General features: G+C 32.9%; 1 protein-coding gene across 1 annotated transcript in view; it reads right to left on the reverse strand.

Annotated features, from left to right (window-relative positions):
• Positions 1-15986, reverse strand: part of LOC102541657 (protein argonaute-3) — a 96188-nt gene that overhangs the window by 78053 nt on the left and 2149 nt on the right. Inside the window, exon 2 of the mRNA XM_006212689.4 lies at positions 1785-1956. Coding sequence (XP_006212751.1) covers positions 1785-1956 — 172 coding nt within the window. The remainder of the gene's footprint in view (positions 1-1784; positions 1957-15986) is intronic.

Consider the following 15986-nt stretch of genomic DNA (forward strand, 5'->3'; position numbering starts at 1 on the left):
AGGAGGGTGATATAATCAGGTATCTGATTTAAAAGGATAACTATGCCAGAAGTGTGGATACTTAGTGAGAATGGAAACAGAAAGATGTTTGGGGAGACCAATTACAAGATCATTACAATAGTCTAAATAACAAAAAAGGGTCTGAAACCAAGGTGGCAGTAGTATGAATGGAGAGGGGCCAGATTAGGGAATAATTTCTGAAATAGAAGCAATAGGACTTGATAACCAATAGGAGGAAAAAGGACGTCTAGTTTGGGAGTTTAGGTAGAGAAAAAGAATACAACAGTATGAGCAGAATTTGGGGATGGGGATTGAAAGAGTAAGTTGTTTTGACTTGTGTTTGAAGCACTTTAGGGAAATTCAGGCGTCAGTCTGAAGCTCAGGAAAGAGGTGGAGGCTACGGCAAGATAAGGAAATCATGTATTCATAGATGGTAGCTTATTGTAGTATCTGACTAGAACTTCCTCCATGAACCTGGCTTATTCTCCCTACACCTAGTTCTTCTCAATTGTTGTAACTTTGCTACTTCAGCCTTATCTTGGAAAAAAAAAAAAAAGTGTTCTCTTTACTACAGCTATCTGCAATTCTACCAATTGTTTAGATTAACTCAATTCCTTTCCTTCTTGCTTTACAAGTATTTCTTAATGACTACCAAGTCAGGATTCTGGAGTTCTGGTCTCACCTTTGCTACGAGAAATGTGTGTTCTTGAGTAAGCCTCTCAACCTCTCTCGATTTCAAATATATAAAAGTTATCAAATTAGTTGATCTCTTAGATTCCTCCACTTGTAAGACTCCACAGCTCACTTCCTGACCTCAGAAAGAACACTGCACTACATGCTAATTGTAACATTCATACTACAAATTTTTTTCACTGTTATTACAAAGTCTCTAAGTGCTCATTCACTTCACTTTCTTATGTGTTTTATCTCTTCTACTAAATTACAAGTTTCTTGACAGCAATAAATCTGTCTTAAATGAAGGTCCTAATAATAATACTAATTGTATAAGAAAAGACTGGGGTATTTGACACTATAAACCAAAATGCTAAGTTGAACATAATTGTTTTCTAAATGTTTTGTCTGTAAGATGTAAAAAAAAAAAAAAACAACCTACCATCAAGGGAGAAAAAAATCCTCTTCCACGGTGTATAGCATCTCATAAATTCCTTTTCTATTCCCTGTATCACCTAAACCACATCTATATCTATGTATACTATATATAGATATATACTATATAGTATTTGGGGGAGGTGAGAGAGAAGCTTATTGAAAGCAGATTGATAAAATGTTATATATCATATATACCTGTTCCTATATAAGAGTAAGGAACAGTTAGGAGTTGAGGATCATAAGAAAAGAAAGCATGAAACCATGACAACCACCATCTCTATCCACCATTGCTACCAACACCATTTTCTTAAAGGGAACATTATAAAAGGGGTCAGTAAGGTGGGGGTAGGTTGGGGAGAAAAAAGAAAGCACACATAAATACTACCTAACAGCAAGGGAAAAGATGTTTAATCTGATTCCAAGAACATATAAAAATGACTTTTCTATTATCACAGAGGAAACATATGAGTTCATGTTGTAATGGAAAAATTTCAAGGTTGTTTGTAGATTCTTCCCACCATGACACTGCTGAGGTATAATCAATTTCAAAGCAAATTACCATGTGTTCTTGGTCAAACTGGTAGACATTATCATTTTATTCAGATGTATAAGATAAACATAATTACTAAAGCGAAGACAACAGCAAAAGATCTCTGTGACTTCAAGATTCTTACCTGTTCACTCTCCTAGGACACTTGTCTGGTTTAATATCTACCTCATAGAGGTAGACATCAATCTTTGGGATTTCAACTTGAAAACAGTTAGCCAGCAATTTAATGGGTTTGCCCATGGTGCCATAGCCAGGTCTTCTGGGCACCATGAGTAGGGGCTGGGCCCCAACGGGTCCTGCCAAGGAAGGAAAAAAAAAAGAATAACACTGTTACAAGCTGCATTTGATAATCTTGTCAACCAGAGTAGGTCAAGTACAGCTGATAATGGTTAAAGCCTAGTGCTGAAAGACGTCATTTCTAACACCAACTTCTTTCATCCCAATTTACCTTTCTCATTAAAACAAACTACAAACAAACAAAAACTGGGGACTTCTGGAACACTGTTTTGGAAGGGGTAGAAAGAACAATCCTACAAACCCACGTGAGCATAAGCAAGCACAAATCACATCCAGAGAGTATGAGACCAAGAGCAAAGTAAACTTAAAGAAAGATAAAAACAAATGAACAAAATAACAAACAGTATACAATAAAAAGGGTCAACAAAGCACAAAATAAATTATTTGAAAAGACAAATAAAATCGATAAACTGCAGGCAACACTGATTTTTATAACAGGAGAAAAAAGGTCAATATAAGTAACCAATATCAGTGAGGAAAAAAAAGTATCATTACAGATACTGAAGACATTACAAACCTTGTTAATAAATCTGAAAGTTTGATAAAATAAACAAATCCCTACAAAAATACAGCTTACTGATATACGAAAGTATATAAAATTTGAAAAGTTCTCTGTTGATAAAATGTAAAATGGTACAGCTGCTTTGGAAAACAGTAGAGTGGTTCCTCAAAACATTAAAAATAGAATTATCACATGATCCAGCAATTCTACTTCTGGGTATATACCCAAAAGAATTGATGCAGAGTATTGAAGAGGTATTTATACATTTATGCACAACAGCACTATTAACAATAGTCAAAAGGTGGAAGCAACCTAAGAGTTCACTGATACACGAATAGATAAATGAAATCTGGTATATCCATACAATGGACTATTAACCAGCCTTAAAAAGGAAGGAAATTTTGACACATGCTATAACATAGGAGGTCATACTAAGTGAAATAAGCCAGTCACAAAAAGACTGTATGATTCCACTTAATAATACCTAGAGTAATCATATTCATAGAGACAAAGTAGAAGAGTGGTTGCCAGGGACTGAGGGAAAAGGGAGAAAAGGAATTATTGCTTAATGAGTATAGTTTCAGTTTTGCAAGATGAAAAGTTGAGGCTAGTTGCACAACAATGTGAGTGTACTTAAATACTACTGAACTGTACACTTAAAAATTGCTAAGATGGCAAATTTAATGTTATGCATATTTTATTAGTTAAAAAAAACCCTAGATGATATCTAGCATTAAGTTTTTAAAGCTCAAAATGTAGCTTTGTGAAACAAAATTCAAACAATTTAGTTAGTAGATTAATAACTATTATCTGAATGAATTTACATTTAAAATATCTGAAAAGTCCTGTAACTATCTGAAAAAAATTAAACCCACAATTTAAAATATTCATACACATGCATACACTAAAAGATTCCAGATGCAGATGGCTTCAGTACAGAATTATACCAAATATTTAAGCAAGTAAATAATACTGATCTTACACGAATTCTTCCAGAGAACAGGTGGGAAAATAAACATACCGCAATTCAACCAAAATGCCAGAAAAACCCTGATTCTTTTTTTTAATTACTTAATTTTTAAAAATTTACCTATTTATTTATTTTATTTGGGGAACAGTCAGTTACAATTTGTCAGTTTCTGGTGTACAGCACAGTGTGCCAGTCATGCATATACATACATGTTCATTGCAGCATTACTTACAATAGCCAAAATATGAAAACAACCTAGGTGTCTTACCAGATGAATGGATAAAGAAAATGTGATATACATACACACACAATGGAATATTATTCAGTCATAAAAAAGGAAATACTGCTACTTGTAACAACATAGATGGACCTTGAGGACATTATGCTAAATGAAATAAGTCTGACAGAGAAAGACAAATACCACAAGAACTCATCTATTTGTGAAATATAAAAGAGGAAGAAAAACAAACAAAAAACAAAAAAACCCCAAGCTCATAGATACAGAAGCAGGGAGTGGGCAAAATGGGTGAAGGGGGTCAAAGATACAAACTTTCAGTTACAAAATAGTAAGTCATGGGAATGGAATATACAACATAGTGACTATAGTTAATAATACTGTATTGCATATATGTAAGTTGCTAAAAGAGTAGATCTTAAAAGTTCTAACCACAGAAAAATCTTTTTAACTATGTCTGGTAAAAGATGTTATCCAGATTCATTGTGGTGGTCATTTAGTAATATTTACAAGTATCAAATCATCATGTTGTACATCTGAAAATAATGTTATACATTAATTATATCTCAATTTAAGAAATGAATTTAACAAAACTATTTTTTAAAAAGCTCATGTATTTGTCATGTCATTACTCATGAAACAACTGTTTATAACTAACCATATTAACTATCTGGTGATCAGGAAAGATGTTCTTAAGCATTTTACATCTTAACATGATACTTTGTGATTGATATACAGATATTTTAATGTGTTTTAGTTATATTTTGGGAAATTAGTTGAGGTTAATTAGTGGTTGTGATGTAGAATATCTGATCTTCAGGAACCTGTTCTTAAGTATTCCATACTTTTAAGAAGGCATTTTGTTCTATTTTATCCAGATTTTTTAGTTTTCTTTAGTGGGAGTAGAGCCTAATAAAATAACCTGCCTGCTGTACACAGAGAAAATTCTATAGTTATTTTACTACCTGTATTTTCATATAAATTGAGTGATCTAAGGACAGAGATTAAGAGTGATTCATATTCCTATTTCTAATACTTAGGAGTAAATTTGATTAAATCCTTTGTTCTGATTCCCTGACTACAGAGCAATCTTCTGATTATTGTCTGGCTACCCATAAAGACCACTTGAAGGAGACAAGCTGCTGACTAGTCAATGTGAATCTTCTCAATGCTCTGGAAGTATTTTCTCTATAAATTATTAAACTAGCATTATGATTTATATATTAGTTTCTTGTGAATTTGGCTAGCATCAATCAGTCCCTCATCAGCTCCGGATGCCCTGACAAAACCAAGAGTCAGGATCTACAAAGCTAGGGACTAGACTTTTGGATCACAGTGATCCTGTGCCATATTACCTCATACATTTCTGTTTGAGTAATCTGAATCCCTCCCACTACATTTTAAAGTTTCACAGTAGCAAACACACTACATATAATAAGTTATATTCTGTTCCCACTTAAAATAGCATAGCATCATAAGCGTATCTGTATTACTACAGTCTTCATAGTCACAATTTTAATGGATACATAATAATCCATTAAGTTGATGAACTACAACTGACCAAGCTCCACTCAAGGATATTTAGCCTGTTTTCACCTCTTCACTATTAAAGATAGTGAAGCATAAGCAGTTGTAGTGGATAGTCATAGAATTGTATGTCAAACACAATCCTACTCTTTTCCTCCATCTACTGGCTATTCTCTTGAAAACTGTACCCTCTCTCAAGTACTACATGAATATCAACAATTGCTATGATCCTATGTGAACTTGACCCCACAGTTGATTGGCCCATGGATGGACATCAGATCCAAGACAAAGTAATAAGTCCTTCCCCTGGAATTTTGTTTTAACTTAAGACCTAAACAAAACTGTTCATTTCTTCTCCAGGGCCTAAAGCTATGAGATACAATAGCTGTTGTAGATGTAGGTGTCCTGATGTGTAGAAAAAGCCAATCAACAGTGAGAGAAAATGGAAGCTACATGTAGAGAGAAGCCAAAATAACAGAGCAGTCTGATACCATGAGTTCCTAGTTCCAATCGCTTCAGATGCAAGCTCAGCTACACAACCTGTTCTTCCGATTGCTATTCAACCTTCCTTGGATTCAGTGAGTCAGTAAATCACTTTTGCTTAATTTCAGCTGGATTTCTGTCATTTGTAACTAAAACTCTTAACTGATAAAAAGAGTGAGTATATTAAATTAATCAATTCAAATGAATTATAGTCTCAGACCTGACTTCAAAATCCAGATTTAATGACCAGGAGAAAGTCACAACCTCTAAGACTCAGTTGCCTTACTATTATTTTTTAAATTATATTTAGACTGCACAACATAATGATTTGATATACCTGTGCACTGTGAAAATATTCTCCCCATCAAGTTAATTAACATATCCATCCATCACCTCATATACTTACCTTTTTGGTAGGGAGGAAGGAGGATTTAGAACTTCAACTCTCTTAGCAAATTTCAATTATACAACAGAGTGTTATCAACGATAGTCACTATGTTGTACATTAGATTCTCAGACCTTATTCATTTTATAGTTTAAAGTTTATACCTTTGTACCAACCTCTCCCTATTTCCACCACCCTCTGGTAGCCATTTTTCTATTCTGTTTCTGAGTTTGACTTTTTAGATTCTACATATAAATGATACCACACAGTATTTGTCTTTGTCTTATTACACTTAGCATAATGCCCTCCAGGTTCATCCACGTTGTCAGAAATGACAGGATTTCCTTCTTTTTTAAGGTTGAATAATACTTCATTGTGTGTGTATGTATCACATTTTCTAGATCCATTCATCCACTGATGGACACTTAAGATAGTTTCCATTTCTTTACTATTATGAATGCTGCAAAGGACATGAGAGTACAATTAAATCTCTGAAATAATGGTTTCATTTGGATATATATCCAGAAATGGGATTGCTGGAACATATGATAGGTCTATTTTTAATTTCTTGAGGAACCTCCGTACTATTTCCCATAGTGTCTGTACCAGTTTACATTCCTACCAACAGTACACAAGAGTTCTCTTTTCACCACACTCACACCAGCATTCATCTCATCTTTTTGATAAAAGTCATCCTAACTGATACAAAGTTATATCTCATTGTGGTTTTGATTTGTATTTCCATGACTATTGGTGATGTTGAGCACCTCCTTATGTACCTGCTGGCCATCTGCATATCTTCTTTGGGAAAATGTCTATTCAGGTCCTTTCCCCATTTTTCAATTGAGTTGGGGTTTTTTTGCTATTGAGTTGTAAGAGTTGCTTATATATTTTGGATATTAGCCCTTTACCGGATATGTGGTTTGCAAATATTTTCTCCCATTCTATAAGCATCCTTTTAGTTTTGTCAATGGTTTCCTTTGCTGAGCAGAAGCTTTTTAGTTTGATGTATTCCTTGTTTATTTTTGCTTTTGTTGCTTTTCTTTTTGGTGTTAAATCCAAAAAAAATCACTGCCAAGACCAATGTCAAGGAGCTCATTCACCACGTTTCCTTCAAGGAGTTTTATGGCTTTAGGTCTTACATTCAACTCTTTGATCCATTTTAATTTTTATATATGACATATGTTGGGGTCCAGTTTCATTCTTCTGCATATGGCTATCCAGTATCCCTAACACCATTTACTGAAGACACCATCCTTTCTCCACTGTATATTCTTTGCTCCTTTGTCAAAAATTAATTGATGATATATGCATGGGTTTATTTCTGGACTCATATTGATCTGTGTCTATTTTTAATGCTAATACCATACTGTTTTGATACTGCTTTGTAATATAGTTTGAAATCAGGAAGTGTGGCGCCTCCAACTTTCTCCATCTTTCTCAAGATTGCTTTAGCTATGGAGTCTTCTATAATTCCATATAAATTTTAGGACTGTTTTTTCTGTTTCTGTGGAAAATGCCATTGGAATTTTGATAGGGATTGAACTAAATCTGTAGGTCACTTTAGGGAGTGTGGATATGTAAACAATATTAAATTCTTCCAATCCATGAGTACAGAATATCTTTCCATATATTCGTGTCTTCTTCGATTTCTTTCATCAATGTCTTATAGTTTTGATGTGTTGATCTTTCACTTCCTTCGTTAAATTTATTCCTAAGTATTTTATTGTTTTCGATGCTATTGTAAGTGAGATTTTTTAAAAATCTTTTTGATAGTTGTTGGTGTACAGAAATGCAATAGTTTTTGTATGCTGATTTTGCATTCTTCAACTCTACTAAATTCATTAGTTATAACAGCTTTTTCATGCAGTTTTTAGGGTTTTCTTTGAATAATAGCATGTCATCTGAGACAATTTTACTCCTTTCTTTCCAATTTTGGATGCCTTTTATTTCTTTTTCTTGCCTAATTGTTCTAGCTAGGACTTCCAGCACTATGCTGGATTAAAGTGGTTAGAATAGATATACTTGTCTTGTTCTTGATCTGAGAAAAAAAGCTTTCAGTTTTTCACCACTGAGTATATTAGCTATGGGCTTGTCATACATGGCCTTTATTATGTTGAGGTACATTCAGTTGCCTTATTTTAAAAATAAGATAAAACGACCTACACATTCTAGATGTGCCTGGCACAGAAGCCATTAAAAAATAGTAGCTCTGCAATAAATATTAATCAACATCTACAGAATGTCACACAATATGCTAAGTGAATTTCTCTGCATCAAGCACCTATTGTTTTATTTGGGAGAGCCAGAGAGGGAAACTAGTAAACAAAATTTTTTCCTTCAGATAAATTTCAGAAGTAGACCTTCCAGGTCAAAGAGTAGAAACAGAAACATGTCTCTGATTTTTCATGTTTACTGCCAAACCGCATATGAACACATTACTATCACCAGGTTTCTCTTCTTTACCCTCTCCAGCATTAAGCATTACAATTTTAAAAAACCTTTAATGTGTTTTAAAAAAATAACTTCCGGCAGTTTTATTTACATGTGATTTCTATCAAGATTGGCTTAAAAATAATGATTTATTGTTCTATACCCCCATTCCCTTATGAAACTCACTGTCCCCATAGATAATTTAAAAAAAATCAAAATCATAAAGTCATTTCTCTATTTACTGAACAATTATTATGTTCAAAATTTATAGATACATGGATTAATTAAAGTCACATTTACTTTGCTTAATTAGTTCATAATATATTGGGAAGTACCCCAACACTGTAACAATAAAAACAACTAACATGTACTGAGTATTACATACATTAGGTGAACTTCTTACAACATAATTTTGGGGGGGCTTTTTAAAAATTGAAGTATAGTCAGTTTACAAACAACGTGACTTTTGAAGGAGGTACTATATTATAATGAGGAACTGAAACATAGGGAGATTAAAAAACACGTTCACAGTTAGAAAGTAGCAAGGCTAGGATTTGCAAATAGTCTGATTTCAGAGCTTGCATTTTTAATCATTACACTATACTACAAACTAATATTTGCTGAAAGGCTATCATTCATTAAGTCATTAATTTATTGACTCATTAATTTGTTCAACAAATATTTACTGACTGTCTCTTAAGTGCCAAGCACTGTTCAGATTCAGGTGAATAATAATTTTAATATTAACAATAAAGACCTAGTCCTCATGAAGGTTTTATAGGGGTGTGGGGAGCAGATTATATTGTATTTCTTTTTTGCCAATTAGGTAGTAATAACTGCTATAAAAAATTAGATAGGTTAAAGGGATAGAAAGTGTATGTATGTGTGGTGGGGGGGTAGCTCGCCATATTAGATAGGTTTAGAAGGCCTCTTTGAAAGGGTGACAAATAGGCAGAAAACAGAAGAAGTGAGAGAACAAGTCATGTGGATAGCTGGAAAAGCATTCCAAGCAGAGCAAAAATCAAGTACACAGGAAAAAGCACAAGCTTGCATGGTGTTTGATGAACAGCAAAGAGACCACTAAGTCTGCAGCAGAGTGAGCAAGAGAGAGAATGACAGGAGATGAGGTCAGAAAGTTAATGGGAGATCAGATCATACAGGATTTGTATGATGAGGCCTTTGGATTTTATTCTGAGACCTGAGAAACCAACAAAACATTCTGAGTCAAGAAGCATTATGATCTGACTTAAATTTTTTAAAGCAATCACTCCAGCTGCTGTATGAAAAATAATATAAGAGTACAGGCAGGGAGACTGGCTAGCTGACTTTCCAGGCAAAAGATAATGTTGGCTAGGGCAGGGGTGGTAACAGCTAGGGAACGATGGCAATGTGGATGGAAAACCTTTAGAAGGCAGACCTGATAAGAACTGCTAATGGATTAGGTGTGGGATGTGAGAGAATAGAGCTCTCAAAGTTTTTTTGGTCTAAGCAACTGACAGAATTGGAAGTGTCACTTACTGAGATAATAGACTCATAACAGCAGAAAGTTTTGAGAAGAAATCAAGAGGATTTTTAGAACATGTTAACTTTAAGGTTTCTGTACAAGCAGGTGTCTAGTAGGCAGTTAGATAGGTGTGGAGTTCAAAGGAGAGGTCCAGGCTGGAGATACAGATGTGAGTGTCCTTGGTATATTAGAGGTATTTGAAACCACTGCACCAGAGATCACCCAGACTGTGGCAGGATACAGAAGACTACTAATAAGCCCTGGGACACTCCCAGTGTTTAGAAATTTGGGAGATGAAGAAGAAACAGCAAAAGAAAAGCAGAAAAGTGATCTCCAAAAAGGTTGGAGGAGGATCTGGAGAATATGGTACCCAGGAAGCCAAGCGCAAAAAAGGGTGTTTCAAGAAGGAAGCAATGTAATCAAATGCAGTTGAAGAGTCAAATAAAATTAAGACTTGGGAGGTGACTACTGGATTTAGCAAATTCTTTGTGGACTTTGATAAGAGCAATTTCAATGAAGTGGTGGGGACAAAAATCTGACTGGAGTAAGTTCAAAAAGGATGCCCTGAATCTGGTCAAGACTTAAGGTCCTGGTAGTTTACAGTAAATTTAGAGAAGCATATTAAATTACACCATGAACATGGAACCAGCAAAATCCAGACTGAGAAAGTCTAAAAGGACAAACAATCCATAAATTGTAGATGGGAGAAAGGATAGAAAACTTATAAATTAAAAGGCACTTAAAAGACATATCAACCATTCACAATGTGTGAAACTTATTTGGATCCTGACTCAAAAATGAAATAAATAAAAGGCAAATTGATTTTTAAAAAAAGTATAATATCTGAGACAAGTAGAAATTTGAACACTGATTGGATATTTGATGTAAAAGATGATTACTATTACTATTCTGCTGTGATAATGGTATTGTGGCTTATTTAAAGGGTTGATATCTTTTATAGATAGTAGACATTTATAAATAAAATGTTATTATCTTCAGAATATGCTTCAAAATACATAGAGGAAGAGAAAATTAGAATGGACACAACTGGACACGGTTGGTGGTTGCTGAGTTTGTGTAATGCGTACATGGGAGTTTATTATACAAGTCTGCGTATACATCCTTAATTCTCTATAATAAACTGTCTTAAAAAACAGGAAGATAGGAATACCATTTCCTTTGCATATTTAATCTCTTTACTATGCCATTACACAGATAATGAAATTAAGGATACCAAAGATTAAATACACTACCCAAAGTCACAGTTTTTTTTAATAGACTTTATATTTTAGAGCAGTTTTAGGTTCACAGCAAAACTGAGCAGAAGGTAGACACTGCCCATATACCTCCTGCCCCTAAACATGCACAGCCTCCTCCACTATCAATATCCCTGCACCTGAGTGGTACACTTGTTACAATCAATGAACCTACAAAGACATATCATTATCAAGTCACAATTAATTTGAGACCTAGGATTTGCTTCTAAAACCCATGCTTTCTACACTATATCATACTGACAATTTTTTTCTCCATTATCATTATAAAGGAGAGAAACCAAGCCCGGTGCTTTTTATACAAACTGGCAAAAACCAAAATTCTGTTTCATAAATAAGCAATGTAACAGAATTCTACTGTTACTAACTATAAAATAATCATCAAGTTTAAGTATCAAACATATTTTAAAGTAAATTAACGGAAGAAACAATTCTGTCAATAGAATAAATTATAGTGAAGCACACTTTAGTTATTTAACAAATATATACACTGCCCACTAGAGTTGAAAATGTAATTACATAGAAAACTATCTGAAATTGATCTCTACCTCAAACTTTTCTAGTAGTTGTAGCAAGTATGGCTAATAACAACTAACCACATTAAACTTCAAACATAAAACCATACATTTTCAAAGCATTCACTGACCTAACAATCTAAAATGTACTAGTTGTGAATCCAAAGCTAAATAACAGCCTATAGCAAATGGGGTTAATTAAAAATAAGTAGTAAATAAATCTGAATCAACTATAGCATTACTATAGCCTATTACCAAATTATGAATTTTCACTGAGAACTTCGGCTTCTATATTCATGGACTACTTCTTGTTTCAACAATTCTACTTCTAGGAATTTATCCTAAAGCAATCACTGAACCACTATACAAAGATGTATATGCTAGTATGCTTACCAAAATTTTACTCATAATTTTTTAAAAACTGGAAAAAATTTAAACCATCATCCATAAGACTAATAATATATAAAATTACATGTTATGTACTCAGTAAAAATTATTATATTGCTATACAGATGTAGGTAAAATATGGGAAAAAAATGTCCATGAGACACTTTTGAGTAGAAAAAGCAGGTTAAAAACAATATGATGGATTGACAGTAAGAAACATGGATGGGTGTCTGGGAAGATATACAAGAAAAAGTTAACAATGGTTTTATCTGGAAAATGGGATCATATTATTCTCATTTCTATTTTAGAGTTTCCTATATTGTTTGCTTTTTTAAAGATAATAAACATACATTTTTTGCAATCAGAAAAAAATTTCTATTTTTGTTTTGGAAAAATACATAAATTGTGTTGACTTCAGAATGTGACATAACTAAATGCCTCTGTTTACTACTTAAATCCATGAGGTAACCAGTAAACATCAGCATGAGATTTTAGTAACTTCCTACCTAATTCTACCTATTCATTCAATGAACCCTGTACAAATACAATGCACTTACATAATTACATTTATTATACTCACTACAGCTAAATAATTACTCTAGAATATTCAGTCTGTTGAGGGTTAAACTTCTCAGATGGCAGTATGAGGAACCATTTTTTCGAAGCCTTTTCCCCCTGGAAAACAAGTAGACCCTGTATGGAAATGCCTTGAGATTTATTTTATAATTAAAGGTTGGACAGTTCTGAAAAACTTCGATCATCCAAGCAAAAATTTTAGAAAAATTCAGTAATTTTAGAATCACTACTTTTATGTTAAATATACAGATAGAAAGTCCTAATTTAGAAGCCAAAAGTTTCTTCAAAAAACAACAAAAAAAAGAACTTCATTGCTGTGGTATAACCCTATTTTGCAATCTATTCTTCAGTCTTTTTTAAAATTCACAGATACACTAACGAACTTCTGATGTTAGATTTAGAAATCAGTTAAAATATCAAGTATTGGTGATGACTCAAAAACAGCATTACATAAGCCTACAATTGAAAACATTTTCTTGCAAAATTTCTTCTGCCAATGAACAATACAAAAATATTACATGTCTATATCCTATAGATATCTTCTGATTTCTCAAAAACTTGATGATTTAGAAACAATGTAAGAAAAACTGGCTGATGTGAAACACAGAATTCTTTCAAATTATTTCATTAAACTGACATTCCAGACTAATGGACATAATTTTTTATTGCAACCAAACCACAGAGCCCACATTTAAGATATAAGAGAAAGCATCAGTTATGTGACAAGATTTTGCTAAATCTCAATAGTCTGGGTTTTTTTAAGCAATGAGTAGCCAAAGAAAGTTATTAATATTAACACAGATAATGGGAGAAAACTACAGAAACTCCAAACACAGAAAGGCTGTTCATGTATCCTAACAGCATAACCACTATGGTTGAAAAACCACACAATATTCTTTCTCACATCTGTTTTGTTAATGAGCCAAGAATGAGGGTCTATTGAGTATCCTAGACAACTGAATTAGAAGTAGGAATGTCTGGTGAATGCTGTTCATCCCAACCAATCGAGACAAACAGGTTTGGAAAGAATACTATTCTTAAATAAATTATCTTTTTAGTTTTACCTTCTTGCAAATAGATAACTTGCCTTTTCTTCCCATCCATTAAAAATAAAAAACCAAACAAACCCCTCTACATACAAAAATTACTTAAAAGTCCTAGTTTTCAGTATTATAAGAGAAAGTTTAAAAAAATATTTATTTAATTCATCTTTCAGGTAGATCCTCAAGTATTTAAAGACCACAGAAACCAATATGCAAAAAGATGGGTGTGATATAAAGCAACATAGTATTCAATTAGAATCCAACAGTTTATGGCAATTTGGCAAGAATTCTACCCTGAGCTAGGGTTTTTCCATATACAACAGAGAATTCTTCCAGGAAATGTCCCCCTTACAGGGCCCCTGGCCTCTTTGCATACTATCAGACCAGGCTTATAGAACCAAACAAATGCAATGTTCCCATTGAAAAATATAAACTAATATAAATTACTTCTAAATTACCAACTTATTACATGAAAATCTCCAAAAGAGCAAAAGTAGCATCTAGAAATCATTTCATTCATTCTAACTGCTCTCCAAAATTACTTAAAAAAATTTTTTTAACTAATATATTCATTAGCTTGGAATTTAGTTTAAAAATTTAAAGAGTAGTTATATTAGGGTGATGAAATCAAGGATAATTTTTAAAAGTCTTCATCATGTTAATCTAATTACATTTCAGAGTTACATATGTGTTCTTTTTTTCTTCTTTACTTTTTAAAGTCTTTGTTTACAAGAAAAAAGTTGTTTCTTGCCTCCTTTTCAGTTTTCCTTCAGGGCATTCTATCACTGTCAGAGAAATTAAATTCTAAAACAAAAATCAAAATAATCTAACACATTTTTATAAGTCCCAATTCCAGCCGAGGGCAGCAAATACTAGGAAAAAAGTTATAATGGCCACTCCAGAGCAGCACTAGCTAAAATTTAAGCGACAACCAACTAGAAAAACCTTTTCGATGTTTAAAATTCATGCCCTCTACCCAGAGCAGCATTTTATTTCCTTCAAGACAAAAATCTACAAGTGAGAAAATTTATATAACAATAAAAACATTTCCCAGGTGATTAAAAACGATTGTTTATTTTAAATACTAAACTGAGAACCTAATGGCATTATATATTTTAGTATTTTGAACCCACAGCTTTTATTCATCTCATTCAATTCTAGCTTCCATAAATGCAATTCTTGTTCCTTTGGAACTTGTTCTCAAATGACTTTTCTTGACTTTCATTATTAAAGCAATGCACAGTCCTAAAAGAACTACATTCAAACATGAATTTGAGAATACAACTAAGAAACAGTCTATTCACTTTTGTAAGACTGTATAAGACAACTACCAAACACATTAAATCCTTTGCATTATCACTAATTTAAAGTAGTACAAACTGTTTTTCTTCCATTGGTAGGTAAGTACAATTCTTTCTATCCTAAACAGTAGTCTGACTTTACTTGAAAATACAGACTAGAATGGTATGGTCCTAAAAAATGGCTACTCAGGAGAACTGGTATTTGTTTGTTTGTTTGTTTGTTTGTTTTTTGAGAACTGGTATCTTAATGAACATTTCGGTTTCTTCTATTTACATTTTATTTGGACCAAAAATATAACATATATACCATTAGTCTAGTTGTAATTAAACCATAAAAAATAGGGTTTCATCAAAAGCTCCCCTAAGGAGTCACAGGCATAGATGCTAAACTATTGATTATTACTATTTAAAAACAAATTGTGCTAGCTTTTCAGTTAAATCGAAGTTTTATACAGTACTAAATCAGTACATTGTAAAGGACACCCTTAAAAATCAGTTAAAATATCACCTGTGAATGGGAAGAATACACAAATATTTACTTTTAGTGAAGAATGATTCACCAAGAAACAATTATATAGAATTTCTATCTGAAATATTCTAATGTAAATAAATTTAAGTTTTCTATGTATCCATCTGACAACTAGAATTTAAAGTATCTTGTCATAAGATGATTCCTGAGAATCTCCACGCAAAAGAAAAACTTAGAGTTGGAGAGCCAAGATCCCACACTGATTCAACAGACTATTAGAGAACATCTGCCTCTAAAATTTTTTAAACCAAAATATGTATCCGTCAAAATCTTGATTTTAAACTTACTTGCACATTTTTCCCAACTATGCTTTCAATTTCATTTGCAGCATAACAATTACATGTAAGTCTCAGAAAGAATGAAAA

Source organism: Vicugna pacos, chromosome 13 (assembly GCF_048564905.1).
Source record: "Vicugna pacos chromosome 13, VicPac4, whole genome shotgun sequence".
NCBI classification, from domain to species: domain Eukaryota; kingdom Metazoa; phylum Chordata; class Mammalia; order Artiodactyla; family Camelidae; genus Vicugna; species Vicugna pacos.